At 40.9% G+C, this 14,362-nt stretch overlaps 1 protein-coding gene across 4 annotated transcripts; it reads right to left on the bottom strand.

Moving 5' to 3' along the window:
* Positions 1 to 3,258: 3,258 nt before the first annotated feature.
* On the bottom strand, positions 3,259 to 12,359 carry LOC108267113 (uncharacterized). 4 transcript variants are annotated; one of them, XM_017471075.3, is made up of 8 exons: positions 12,306 to 12,359; positions 12,134 to 12,213; positions 11,947 to 12,043; positions 8,557 to 8,719; positions 8,027 to 8,323; positions 5,829 to 6,122; positions 5,484 to 5,610; positions 3,259 to 5,269 (listed from the first exon to the last, which is right to left on the bottom strand). In XM_017471075.3, exons 2-8 carry the CDS (start codon positions 12,145 to 12,147, stop codon positions 5,197 to 5,199), a joined length of 1,065 nt encoding a protein of 354 aa, XP_017326564.1. In that variant the 5' UTR covers positions 12,148 to 12,213; positions 12,306 to 12,359; the 3' UTR covers positions 3,259 to 5,196. The 4 variants fall into 4 exon arrangements, with proteins under 4 accessions (XP_017326564.1, XP_017326566.1, XP_017326565.1 ...); XM_017471077.3 differs by lacking the exon at positions 12,306 to 12,359 and having other exon boundaries at positions 8,075 to 8,323; positions 12,134 to 12,299; XM_017471076.3 differs by lacking the exon at positions 12,306 to 12,359 and having other exon boundaries at positions 12,160 to 12,297.
* Between the last annotated feature and the right edge of the window lie 2,003 nt (positions 12,360 to 14,362).

Genomic DNA, 14,362 nt, shown 5'->3' on the forward strand with positions numbered 1-14,362 from the left:
CTTATGAGACACCATGCACCCAAAAGTATGTGCACCCCTGACCATCACACCAGTATAGTATGTGGTTCTTCCCCAAACTGTTACCACAAAGTCTGAAGCACACACTTGTATAGAGCGTCTCAGTATGATGTAGAATTTCCCTTCACTGGAACTCAGAGACTCAAACCTGCTCCCAGTGTGCACAAAGCGAGCTCCATGAAGATGTGGTGTGTGAAGGTTGGAAGAAGGTAGAAGAACTCGAGTGTCCTGCACAGAACCCTGACCTCAACCTCACTGACTCATCATCACCTTTGGGATGAACTGGAACTGGAGTCTCCTTACATCACCATCAGCGCCTGACCTCGACCTCACTAACGCTCTTGTGAAGACAAATCCCCACAGCTACGCCCCAAAATCCCCACAGCCACGCCCCAAAATCTAGTGGAAGCCTTCCCAGAAGAGTGGAGGAGGTTATTATAACAGCAAACACAGGGGGAATAAATCTGGAATCTGGAGATGTTCAACAAGCACATATGAGTCTAATGGTCAGGGGTGCACATAGTTTTGGCCGTGTAGTGTTTTTATTTTTATTATTATTATTATTTACACCCCTGTTGTAGAGCCTTCTCTACACCTCCAGACTCCTTCACTAAACCTAACTCTAGCCTTAAACCTAACCCTAGCCCCAGACTCTTCTCCAATCCAAATTTAAAAACGTACTTCTAAATAGATGGTTTCCATGCACTGTTTTTCCTTACATCTGAGGGCTAAGTGTGAAAAAAAATGGTGAAATTGGACAAAAAGATTTATCATTAAATCGCCTCGGGTATGATCAGTGTTTGCTGGACTACCAGACTGATAAAATATCAATCATGCTGATTAATTATCGAATAAATCGCAATTCATCAAACATCAATTTTGGCTGAGAAATTACCCCCCAAAAGATCATTTAAACTCATTATTGTGTCTGATGAGAAAAGCCTTGAATAGACATTACAAAAATAAATATATTATTTGGTTTGATTCAGCGTAGAATTTTTTACCCATAAACATCTAGGTTGTATCGGGGAACTCAATTCAAAATGCTTCCATCGACCCCCTTCCTCCATATTAACAGACCTACAGCCCACAGCAATCTACTGAAGCCCTAAGCAGCCATGCATTATTATTATTATTATTATTATTATTATTATTATTATTATTATTATTGTTGTTGTTGTTTCTTGTTTTCTTGTGATCTTGACAGACCTATTTCAGCTTGAGTGAGTCTCTGATTAAATTAAACATTAATCTGCTCATCCATGATGCTGCGGGATTGCGCTAAGCTTTTGCTGCCTCCAGAACAATAAAAATATGTTATATCACAGAGTACACAGAAAAATAAGTCGAGATCAGGAGAAAACAAGAAAGAAAAAAATTAATAATGCATGGCCACTTTGTCCTTCCCTAGCAGTCCATTTAACTTTGGCATTTGTTAGTGTTTCCGATGTAGACTTACTAATTGTGTGCTGCTCTCGGTCAGTGTGGTTTGGCGGAGCGTGATGACTGTAGTAGTTGCAATCGTGCTAACTGTAGAGCTCGCTAAAACACGCTTTGAGTTCAGGTGCTGTTTCAGGCTAGCATTGTTCAGGTGGTATAGAGATTCCGTATTGCAGTGCAAAAGACTTTAGCCTTATCAGTGCTTCCCTCTGAATGCATTCTGAATTAAAAATTCCCCTTCAGACGGTCAAGCAGGGTTTGGTCGTCACCTTGCATCGTCACTGAGCAACTGCATGCAGTGTAAGACGATGTACAGGTCTAGGGTGGGGCAGGGCAGGGTACGTTAAATGCATTAATCGTATTAACACGTTATTTTTTCCATAATTGATTGCATTAAATTAACGTGTTAAATCGACAGCCCTAATAAAATATAAATCTTTTTGCCTATCAGGAGACTAGGCTAGTTTGGAGTCACTAGCCAAGGAGAGGAACAGCTGAGCTATCACTGTATGGGTTTAGCTGCTACAGAGCCATGCAGAGAGCGTTATCTGTCCTTATGAAAAGAAATCGGCGTATATCCATTTCCCTCTCACACTAACTGACTGAGAGCTTGCGTTTGGCAGAATTGAGACCTCTCGGCCAATAAAAGACGAGTATTTCCACGTATTTTCCTATAAACGCTGTCTGATTGGTTTAGCCTCCGTTCACTGATGACAGGCGTGTTCTTTTACTGATGTTCAGCTACGTAGAGACAAACCGCTCCAAGTGGAGAATTATTTAAGGCTAAAGAAATCTTCAGGGTTACAGCCAAGAATTCCCAGACCAGGTTACGCTCCTGCCTAGCCCTATACCTAAACCTTATGTTCCATGTGATATAACATCTCAAGGTAACGCAATCCACTAAGGAAAATCTGAGACTCCACCAGAGTCATGTACGTGTCTGTTCCTTCCGCAGGTAATGTCACATGTTCCCACACATATAGAACCAGAGAGAACCGGGTTCCACCAGCCGTAACGGCAGCGCATTGCTGCTATTTTTCACCGTCACTATTTTAAACACCTTGGCGTGTATAAAAGCTGCAGCTTGCCTCATGAACTGTGTAGTTTGGTTTGTGGAGACACCTGATGAGTTCTACCCAGACCAGACCAAGTGTTTTTTCATCCCCGTTAGATGAGGGATCTAAACTTACCTAGAAGGCATTGTTGTGTTGTGTTTTAGCACTTTACTGTGCTGATAAAAGAGAAATGTGGATGTGACATTTAAATTTTAGTATTTAAACCCTGCATTATGACAAAAATATCATATCATAATACATTTATTTCTATGATAAGTATCACATTATTTATGTTTGTTAAACAAAGTGCTAGTGAAAAACTGAGATCTCTGATACTTTTAACATCTACAAATAAAACCATTATTAACCTATAACACTAAGTCTAAACCATCGGTTCCAGTTTCTCTAGACTGTGTTTAGTTCCTTCAGGTTCAGGTAAAATGTCCTCCATACTGGAGGTCACTACTGAAAAATCTTCACTCTTCAGCTTGTTGGATATAACAACAGTAACCAAGTGGGACAGGACTCAATGAAGAGCTGTTTTTAAATCATTCAGCCAAATGACCTTTTAACTTCTATTTTATTTTGTTTATCACTGTATGAGGGAATCTCATGAGACATGCACTTCACATGGAGTTCCTACTTCCCTTTCTTTAGATCTAATCTTACGGTTAGGTCTTACTCTAAAACCTAACACACGTCTCTGTACAACTGTTTATATAGACTGAAAACCAGACATCTGGAATATATCATCATTTCATTGTGATTTATTAAGGCACAAGTCTTTTATTGACAATTCTCATATTAAAATATAACTAATCTCTGTATCCTGCTCAGGGTGGATCTGGAGTCTATCCCAGGAATACTGGGTGTCAAATACACACACACACACACACACACACACACACACACACAGAGTAACCCAAGGTCAGGCTCGAACTAGGAACCGTGGATCTCTGAGGAGATTACAATACTCACTGATACAGCACCAATTATACATTCTTTAAATAAATGAAATAAAAGCATAAAGAGAACACAACGTACAGTACTGTAAGTATAACACTAACACAAAAGTCCATCGCTTCTAAAATGACAGCTAGGCCCAAATAATTTCAGTACCGGAGAAACTTAATGCTGCAGGACACAATGACATTTACACACACACACACACACACACACACACACACACACACACACACACAGAAAATGTTAGCCAGGAAAGCTTTCAAGTATTAATGATATGAAAGGGTTAATACTCTAAAAAAGTACTGCTGAGTCAGCAAGAGCAGACGCAGTAGAGAACGTCCTAGAGCTTTATTTATACAGCGGTTAATTCCGGTCTAATCTGACTGGACGAGCGGCGTTCTGAGCACGCAGATATTTACTACAGCATGAACAGACTTTTACAAAAAGTACACAGTCTTACCTGATAAACTAATGCCAGGCTATCAGTCAGTCTGAGCGTTACCACGGCAACACGGAACGCTCTATCCAGATGTGGATTCTTATTATATAATAGGTTATTTGTGTCTGAGATTTCAGTCGGTCCATATTCATTTCTTGTTTATAGAAGTGTTGTATAAAAGCAGCGTCATTCATCACTCATGTGCTGCACGCTCATAATATAACCCCAGTGCTGGTGATGTGAAACTTCAACAGAATAAACATCACACTCACGCCTTGCAGCTGTACAGGAGTGATCTTTGACAGTTTGGTTATGGCACTAGTCCTCTCTGTGCCACACACACACACACACACACACACACACACACACACACAAAGACACGATTCTGTACTGTGTGCATACCAGTACTTTGAACACCACCACCAAAAAAAGGGTGGCAGGATCGCAGGAAAATGCCTAAAGGTTGGAAGGTCTACAAAATATAAAAATATTTGTCAGGAATAGGGTTTTTATCACTAACTGATATTGTCTCTCACTGCTTATAAACATCTAAGATTGCATGAGAACGTAGTGTCCTGCTACATGTTCTTGCCAGGAACTTTAGAAGGATACTACTACAATTGTAAACATTTGTGGACATGTCTTCCAATTCATGGTTTGGTCCCCTAATTTCCAGCAAAGAGAAATCTTAATGCTAGGTCACACTGCGACATTCCTGAGGGCTGAGTGCTTCCATCATTGTGGTAACCAATCTGGACTGGAGAATGCCCTTTCTTATTCCGGCATGACTGTGTCCTCGTACACAAAGAAAGCTTTGTTTGTTGAGTTTCTCTACCGTGGACAGAGCTCAAAAATATTTGAGATGAACAGACTGAATGTTTGTTCTTAAAATCAAAATGACAAAATATTAAAATGTTCATGTGGCTGAATGGAGGCGAATCCCAGCAGCCACGTTCCAGGATCTAGTGGGAAATCCGGTCATAAAAGCGAGGATGTTTTAATAGAAAGGTCTTGCTCATGTTCACTCGGACATTAGTGCCTTGATTATGGGTTCCTCCAGCCGTCTCCTCTGTAGGTGCCTCACTGGACTGAGTAGGATGTACCGTGTGCTTCAGTTTTAAGTTGAATTCCTTTTTAATTGAAATTACGCAGGGAAACTGAAGTGAAATGTAAAGGTAGTTTTAAAAAAAAATGCTCAGGTAATAAAACAATTTGGACATTTTTCCTTTCCGCCATCAACTGTTAGCTCTCCATGGCATGAATAGGGGATAAAATGCTTCATGCTCGCTCTGCTATGACGCTGTATCTCTCTCTCTCTCTCTCTGCATGCTCTTCCTTCTCTATGGCACAACTGGAAGATAAAAATAATGAAACCAGTTAAACATATACATCATTAAAAACTGAAAAACACACAACATGCTTAAATCGATCTCTCATACATTACTTCACAGAATGGATGTAGAATGTTTACTGAGAGTGTGCAAAGGTTAGTGACTCCATCTGACTGACTGTTATTAAACGCTCAACACTGGCATTCCAGCATGCTGTCTGCTTCTGGTACTTACGTGTTATTTACCAACACTGTGGTTCTCGTTAGGTACACAGATATCAACCCTGCAGCACCAACCAGCAACACCACAAGTCCCACTATCAGTTCCTCCGGCGGTGCGCTCGTCTGCTTTATGTTTGTATCTGGAGAAGAAAAGGTATGGTTGTAAACAACACGTTTTGTACATGTTGTCATTACATTTACACTCTAGGCTAAAAAATGTTGTAAATATATTTTGATCGAAGTTTGAAAAGTTCTCTTAGACCCATATGATGCCGTACTGTTGAGTCAGCAGTTTTTGCACATCTACAGTTATATAAATAAATAAAAATTCTACTGCCAGCCCAAACCAACGACGTACCTTCCACAGAGACATTGTAAACATGAAGATCTTCATTGTGCTTTCTGTCCCGGACAATGTAGACTCCGTTATCAGACACATTTACAGCTTCCAGCGTCAGGTTTGGGTAACGGAGTGATACTCTGAGGGAGTATTCATCTTCACAATGTAGTGATCCTCCAACCACAGTACAGATTAGTTCACAGCATGGACCAGATGAATCACTGGTGTTATAAATGACCTCCACTGGCCCTGGTATGGGCAACACCAGGATCAGATCTTCACCAGGCTTAAGCTGAACTGATGACGACACGGCTAAGAAGAAGAAGAGAACATTAGGAAAGTGTGTATGTAGATATGCTCACTAAAGCCTGGTTTATGATTCTTCTCTTAACAAAACATATCCCAATCAAAGTTCTGAGAATTAATTGTCTGTCATAACAGTAGGAAGAGCTTGGCTGTCCAGGACCACGGTGCAACACATAAGAGTACACAAGACTACACTACTGTAAATACACGGACCAGAACAATAAACACACAAGACAGCATATTCCAGTGTGAAGAAAAACTCAAATACATGTCATTGTACTACAGTGTTGCTTGAAAGTTTGTGAGCCCTTTAGAATTTTCTATTTTTCTGTAAATATACAACCTATATCATCAGATTTTCACACAAATATTATACTTGTTCATTTATTTATTGAGGAAAATGATCCAGTATTACATATCTGTGAGGGGTAAAAGTATGTGCACCTTTGCTTTCAGTATGTGGTGTGACTCCTTGTGCAGTAATAACTGCAGATAAGCGTTTGGGGTAACTGTTGAGCAGTCCTGCACATCGGCTGGGAGGAGTTTTATCCCGTTCCTCAGTACAGAACAGCTTCAGCTCTGGGATGTTGGTGCGTTTCCTCACATGAACTGCTTGCTTCAGGTTCTTCCACAACATTTCTACTGGATTAAGGTCAGGATTTTGACTCGGACGTTCCAAAACATTCACTTTATTCTTCTTTAAGCGTTCTTTAGTAGAACGACTCGTGTGTTTAGGATCGTTGTCTTGATGCATGACCCACTTTCTCTTCAAGTTCAGGTCATGGACAGATGTCCTGATATTTTCCTTTAGAGTTCGCTGGTGTAATTCAGAATTCATTGTTCCATCAGTGATGGCGAGTCGTCCTGGTCCAAATGCAGCAAAACAGGTCCAAACCCTGACACTACCACCACCATGTTTCACAGATGGGATAAGGTTCTTCTGCTGGAATGCAGTGTTTTCCTTTCTCCAAACATAACGCTTCACATTTAAACCAAAAACTTCTATTTTGGTCTCCTCCATCCACAGAACATTTTCCATTAGTCTTCTGGCTCGTCCATGTGATCTTTAACAAACTGCAGAAGGGCATCAATGTTCTTTTTGGAGAGCAGTGACTTTCTCCTTGTATCCCTGCCATGCACACCGTTGTTGTTCAGTGTTCTCCTGATGGTGCACTCATGAACATTAACATCAGACAATGTGAGAGAGGACTTTAGTTGGTTAGAAGTTCCCCAGGGTTCCTCTGTGACCTCGTGGACTATTACACGTCTCGCTCTTGGAGAGATCTTTGTTGGTCTTCACTCCTGTGGAGGGGAACGATGGTGTTGAATTTCCTCCATTTCTACACAATCTGTCTGACTGTGGATGGGTGGAGTCCAGACTCTTTAGAGATGGTTTTGTGACCTTTTTCAGCCTGATGAGCTTCAACAACTCTTTTTCTGAGGTCCTCAGAAATCTCCTTTGTTCATGTCATACATTTCCACAAACACATGTTGTGAAGATCAGACTCTGATAGATCCCTGTTCTTTAAATAAAACAGGACGCTCACTCACTCACACCTGATCATCATCATCCCACTGACTGAAAACACCTGACTCTAATCTCACCTTCAGATTAACTGATAATCCTAGAGGTGCACATACTTTTGCCGCTCACAGATCTGTAATATTGGATCATTTCCCTCAAAAAGTAATGACCAAGTATAACTTGTCTACTTTTAGGACAATCGTGTGAAAATCTGATGATGTTTCAGATCATATTTATGCAGAAATATAGAAAATTCTTCACAAACTTTCAAGCAGCACTGTACATCCTCTGATTACAGTGTGTGAGGCCAGGTGGAAAAGGCAGGTGTAACCCCTACCCCAGTGTAGCTTCGACACTAGTCAGTAGAACAGGTGAGGACACTTACACTCAATGCAGACCCACACATGACAGAGGTCTTCAGCATTGCACTCACAAGCATAGAAGGACCTCTTAGTGTAATCAGCTTCCATGATGGTGAGAGAAATATATCCTTTCCTGTACTGATCATAGGAGATCTGATATCCCTCCTTCGAGCTGCAGGATGTCTGATCACACTGAGCCAGAGCATCATCTGGCTGATAATCCACGATCCACTTTAGGGATCCAGGGCACTTTTGTTCACAGGTGAGGTCAACAGACTGATGGAGCTTCGCCTTTACCGTGGTGAAAGACAGTGCTGATACTGAAGGAGAGATTATTCTGATTTAATATCAGGGTGGAAATATGTGAAGCTTATTACTACTCAAGATGTGGCTGTACTTAATCATCCTGTTCCATGCATGGCTCCATACTGTTATGGATAATGTTCAGCTCTTTAAAATCAATATCGGTGAGAAAATCTTCATATGGCACCTAATTAAACCCCTTCATAAGGACTAGAAGAGCCCAGAGTGAGCAGAAAGTGAGATCACTCACCAATGTTGAACCGGAGGATGAGTAAACACTGTACACTGTGAAGAATACTGCAGGATTTCATGTCTGAGAACACACCAACCGCATCAGCACTGCACAGGTGAGAACAGGTGTGTGGAGAGGATTCTGCGTCAGAGCAAAAAGCAATCTCCTCGCTGGAAATTAACTGAAATACAACACACACAAACATACGTGTAACATTGCTTTTCTTTTCTGGAATGCAGATAACGTACCACATTGAAAGGCAAAACCTTCATTGCAGTGGACGGGAAAGTTTACATCCCAGGGGTTGACTTTACATTTGTTGAGGACATCAGATTCATTTTTACACACCTGGGGATAGTACACGGGCATCAGACATATGGACTGCGGGCAGGAACCAGTCTGATAAAGACTTTACTCTGACCCACAATGTGAATTTAGAATCCGAAACTGCAGTTTAACTGAATGATCTGAAAAAAAAGTGCTATACTCGATTATTCCACTAGGAGGCAACAAACTCAGCTAATGACAAAATAATTTACGCTTCTTTGTGGAAAGTCGTTTCCGCCACGTTTAAAAAAAGTTTAAGGTAATTGGAATTTTATTTGTCAAAATGGTGACTTTTTTCTCGCAATTTTGAGTTAACATCTCGCAATTCTGACTTTTTTCCCCCCTCACAATTGCGAGTTTACATCTCACAATTTAGACGTCCGCTTGACATTTAGTAAGTTACAAAGAAGGCACAAAGCTAGTCAAGACAAGAAAAGCCAGACCCTAACGTATGTGCGTTACCTGAAGTTGTCTAAATTACAAGATATAAATTCACAATTGCATTTTTTATTAGATTTTTTTCTCCGTGGCAGAAACAGGCTTCCAAACCTCCTACCAAAAATAACTAATTTAGGGATTTCCCACCAACGAGAGTGCAATCCCAACTTTTAAGCTTTTCATTTGTAAATAATTTTGCAAACTATGCTGACTGTTGAATATTTGTCTGTGCCAGTGTAAGTATTTCCAACACTGCTGATCTCCTGGGAATTTCACACACAACACTCTCTAGAGTTCATACAGAACGGTGCAAAAAGCAAAAAACATCCAGTGAGCATCAGTTCTGTGGGTGGAAATGCCTGATGAGAGAGGTCAGAGGAGGACAATCAGACTGGTTTGAGGAAGGTTACAGTAACTCAAATAACCAGTCTGTCCAACCAAGGTGAGCAGAAAAGCATCTCAGAATGTACACAATGTCGAACCTTAAGATGGATGGACTACAACAGCAGAACAACCCCCTTTTTATTGATGATGGAACTCATGATGGTAGCAGCAGAATGAATTCAGAAGTTTACAGGAACATTCTGTCTGCAGACACATTCCGTGAGGCATAAACAACAGTTTATATACTGTGGTAGGAAGAGAGCTCATTGGCCACGTAGTTAATAAGGGTGAGGGTGACGTTTTAATCACGACACACACCCCACAACATGAGGAAAATATCGCTGCTCTCCATGATGTTCCTCTAGCTCTGATACTGCAGTAAGATACACATCTGAATGGAGAAGAAAGGCGAGACTGGCTAAACCTTAACATGGTACTGCTAGTGATCTGTACAGGTCATACAGTCATACAGGAAATGATCACGTCTTTCACTCATGTTGGTTTGCTAGTTGTAATATCAGTACAGTGAGCTCCAGCGTAAACATAAAATGAGAACATACTGGAGAGAATGCAGAGAATGAGGGTGTGTTGGAACAGTGTAGAGCAGGACATTGGTCTGAACATCTGTCTAGAGCTTCAGACTACGTGTTGGAATGTGTGTGTGTTCATGAGACTCGACTGGCACGTGCAAAGCCATCAGTAACCACGCCCTTTACTTCATCACCAAAACTGGGATAAAGTGCATTATGGTATGGAAAATACTGGAGGAGACATCACGGCCCACTGAACTGTAAAAACAACAGAACACTATTCCGAAATGATCGTCTGTGCAGCTGTGATGTAATACAGATGTTTGACTCGGATCAGATAGTATCAAGGGAATGGGTGGGTTCTACTGGAAGCCATTAACAACATCCCGATCCACACGTGCACTTTACTCTCGCTCCATATTTAAATATTTATCAGTTAAAACATTCATTTAAAAAAAACCTACACTGAAAACATAGCATTATTCAGGATTTAGCAACTCAGACTGTGCAGGAGCTGGAAACCCAGGACTTTCAGCCGGGGAAGAGTGAGACACAGACACACCCACTCTCTCTCTCTCTCTCTGTGTGTTTCTCTCTCTCTCCCCTTTCTCTCTCTCTGTGTGTTTCTCTCTCTCTCCCCTTTCTCTCTCTCTCTCTCTCTCTCTCTCTCTCTCTCTCTCTCTGTGTGTTTCTCTCTCTCTCTCTCTCTCTCTCTCTGTGTTTCTCTCTCTCTCCCCTTTCTCTCTCTCTCTCTCTCTCTCTCTCTCTCTCTCTCTCTCTCTCTCTCTCTCTGTGTGTTTCTCTCTCTCTCTCTCTCTCTCTCTCTCTCTCTCTCTCTGTGTGTGTGTTTCTCTCTCTCTCTCTCTCTCTCTCTCTCTCTCTGTGTGTTTCTCTGTCTCTCCCCTTTCTCTCTCTCTGTGTTTCTCTCTCTCTCCCCTTTCTCTCTCTCTCTCTCTCTCTCTCTCTCTCTCTCTCTCTGTGTTTCTCTCTCTCTCCCCTTTCTCTCTCTCTCTCTCTGTGTGTTTCTCTCTCTCTCTCTCTCTCTCTCTCTCTCTCTCTCTGTGTTTCTCTGTCTCTCCCCTTTCTCTCTCTCTGTCTCTCTGTGTAAACCCCCCCCCCCCATCTCCTCTACCTCCTCCCCTTTCTCTCTCTGTCTCTGACACACACATGGACGTGCACGCACAGACACATTCCTATTACGTCGTAAAGTTAAACCACGGGTCTTTTTCAGTTATGTTTGGTTCGTCATTTTTCCAATTGTTACATGATAAAAAAGTATAAATCTATGAATATATATATATATATATATATATATATATATATATATATATATATATATATATATATATATATATATAAAATAACGTATATAATATATATAAATATATCTGCGTCCAGGTGGTGCTCGGATCTGAGTATTATACACACATACTGTTCACACGGTACAGAACTACTGATGAACTATTAATGCTGTTTACATCCAACCACAAGCAGATACACAGACGGCACTCTGTGTTGTACACGATATCGCCAGCACTCACGAGACCACAGATCCAGATGTTGTTTTCATTGTCGCTGCGGATTTTACCCAGTGTAAACGTCATTCAGTTCTTCCGGAATTCCCTCAACACAGATGTTTCTACTAGAGAGCAGATACTCACATTTTCCCCTACACAGATGTACAAGTCACTGAGCCGAGTGAACACACGGAAAACGTCCCAGGACTCACCAGCGTAACTACAGACATCTTCAATCTTTCCCTCACCCTGGCTGCAGTTCCTTTCTGCTTCAGGTCCACCACTATCATACCTGCAACCCTGGACCCACTACAGTGCGAGTACAGGACAAACAGATCCACAGAAAATCTCTAACAGCTGGAACATTGTTGTTGAAACAACGATAGGAGACTTACTTACAACGTACACAGCATTTCACAACGAACCGTCAATGTGGCCCTGCTAAAACACAGGGAGTCGGTGTGTGTGTCGTCCTCAAACTACAGCTCGGTTTAAACACAAACACATTCCATTAAACGCCACTATATTATGTGTGTGTGTGTGTGTGTGTGTGTGTGTGTAATGTTAGTACCTGTGATAATCACGCAGAAGCAGCGACACCTCTCTCTCTCTCTCTCTCTCTCCCTCTCTCTATTTCTTTCTTTCGCTTTCGCAGCCATGACACTCTGGGTAAACATGAGAACTGTTGATAGATATCAGCGTCCAGCACACGCACACACACACACACACACACACACACACACACACACACACTTGGCAGATACCCCAGCGCTCACAGCTCCTCTTTTTCAACAATAATAAAAGCCTCGTGAACAGATCTGTGGTTGTAAAGGTCAGCTGAGGTTATGTGAGGATCACATGTGAGGTCACTGCTGAATTTAGGGTCACACCAAAACCCCTCTGAAGGTCTTTAAAGGGTGACTGCAGTGGAGTATTGAACCGCACTCATCCCCATGTTACTGACTGGACACTGAGACAAACATCTGAGTTACTTTTACATTTCTGGCATTTGGCAGACGCCCTTATCCAGAGTGTCTTACATTTATTTCACTGATACACCTGAGCAGTTGAAGGTTAAGGGGCCAGCAGTGACAGCTTGGTGGTGCTGGGACTTAAACTCACGATCCTCTGATCAGAAGTCCAACGTCATAGCCACTGAGCTTCCACATCCCACATCTCTACAGATTATTTTCAGGAAAAGAGTTCTGTCGTTTATACCAGTTCAGCAGACCCGGATATCTCCCCAATATCTCTGCCGCCCCTTCTGTATCCCCAGGTGTGTTCTGAATTTCAATAAAGGTACATCTTCTCATAAAAATGAACGTGATGTCCTCAACAAATGGATGATGCAATGAAGGTTTTGCTTTTCAGTGGGGTACGTTATCCTCATGTCACAAAAGAAAAGTATTTCAGGTTTCTTTGTTTTCTTAAAATTTCCAGTGATTTTTTATTTATTTATTTTTGCTCTGGGAAGGAATCCTCTCCATACACCTGTTCTCATCTGTGTAGTGCTGATGGGGTTGTCGTGTTCTCGTGTAGCGTTCCTCTGTGGAGAAACCAAACACAATCTGCTTCACAAGAGAAAACTGGACTCTCCAACAAACAGAAAGTGATTTATTAATACAGAGGGCCATCTGAGAGGAAACGCAGAAGGTTAACTAATAAATGTCCTGCGTTTCAGAAGAACGGTTTAATTTATCTTCTTTTTCATCTTAATTTTCAAATAAACCAAGTGAAAAAGAAAAGAGTCTGTGACGGTGTATATCACAACACCACAAAAACTGAAATTACATCAACAGGTCAATCACAATATCCATTAACTTCCAACCCAGAACTTAGCATCACCATGGTTACCTGACAAAAAGCCAAGAGGATTGTTCCATTGGTTTTTAGGTTTATTGCAGAAAATAAACTGAACAAAAAACTTCAGGATTTTTACGTTTTGTTCGAGATAATATTCAGATATATCACAACTTTTATGAATTTTGAATAAATAAGTGCATAAATACAATCTCTAGAAGTAAAACGCTACACTACACCACGGCTGCATGATTTCCTGCGGGAGAGTAGTGTAAATTGTCCGATAGCGCCATCTGTTGGTGTGGAAGAGGATGTTTCTCTTTTTGTGAGAAAATTTGTTCATGTAGGAAATTTTAATTTACTCAAAGATTTGAAGAATGGATTGTATTTATTTCTGAAATATGATGTAGTCTCATATATATATATATATATATATATATATATATATATATATATATATATATATATATATATGCAGTTCTGAGTAAAAGTTTAGGGCACCCCCCCTCTTTTTTTTTTTTTTTTTTTTTTTTTTTTTTTTAAGTACAAACTTTGACTTCTATTGAGTCAGTACAAAAACATTTTAGATTCCCAAACATTAGTTTTCCAGCACAAAATGTTACAGAAAAATGTTTGTTTATCAGTAAAGAAAGCAGAGTATTGAGAAGTAAGAGAAACTTTTCAGACAAAAAAACCCACAAGTAAGGCTGATAGGTTCCGCTGTAAAAATAACGAGTGAGTTCGACAGTCAAAGTCTCCAGAAGAACCGTGTCTGGTTCTGCAACACGCTCAGTAACACTTAAAAACTTACAGCTCAGTTCCTTATAA

The sequence above is a fragment of the Ictalurus punctatus genome, chromosome 7 (genome assembly GCF_001660625.3).
Source record: "Ictalurus punctatus breed USDA103 chromosome 7, Coco_2.0, whole genome shotgun sequence".
Taxonomy (NCBI): Eukaryota; Metazoa; Chordata; class Actinopteri; order Siluriformes; family Ictaluridae; genus Ictalurus; species Ictalurus punctatus.

Excerpts from the sequence above, each read along its gene's own strand:
- LOC108267113 (XM_017471075.3), bottom strand. Across the intron at positions 8,324-8,556 it reads CATCCTCCGGTTCAACATTG|TATCAGCACTGTCTTTCACC; the intron begins GTGAGTGATCTC and ends TCTCTCCTTCAG. Across the intron at positions 5,270-5,483 it reads ACAGTGTTGGTAAATAACAC|TTGTGCCATAGAGAAGGAAG; the intron begins GTAAGTACCAGA and ends TTTATCTTCCAG.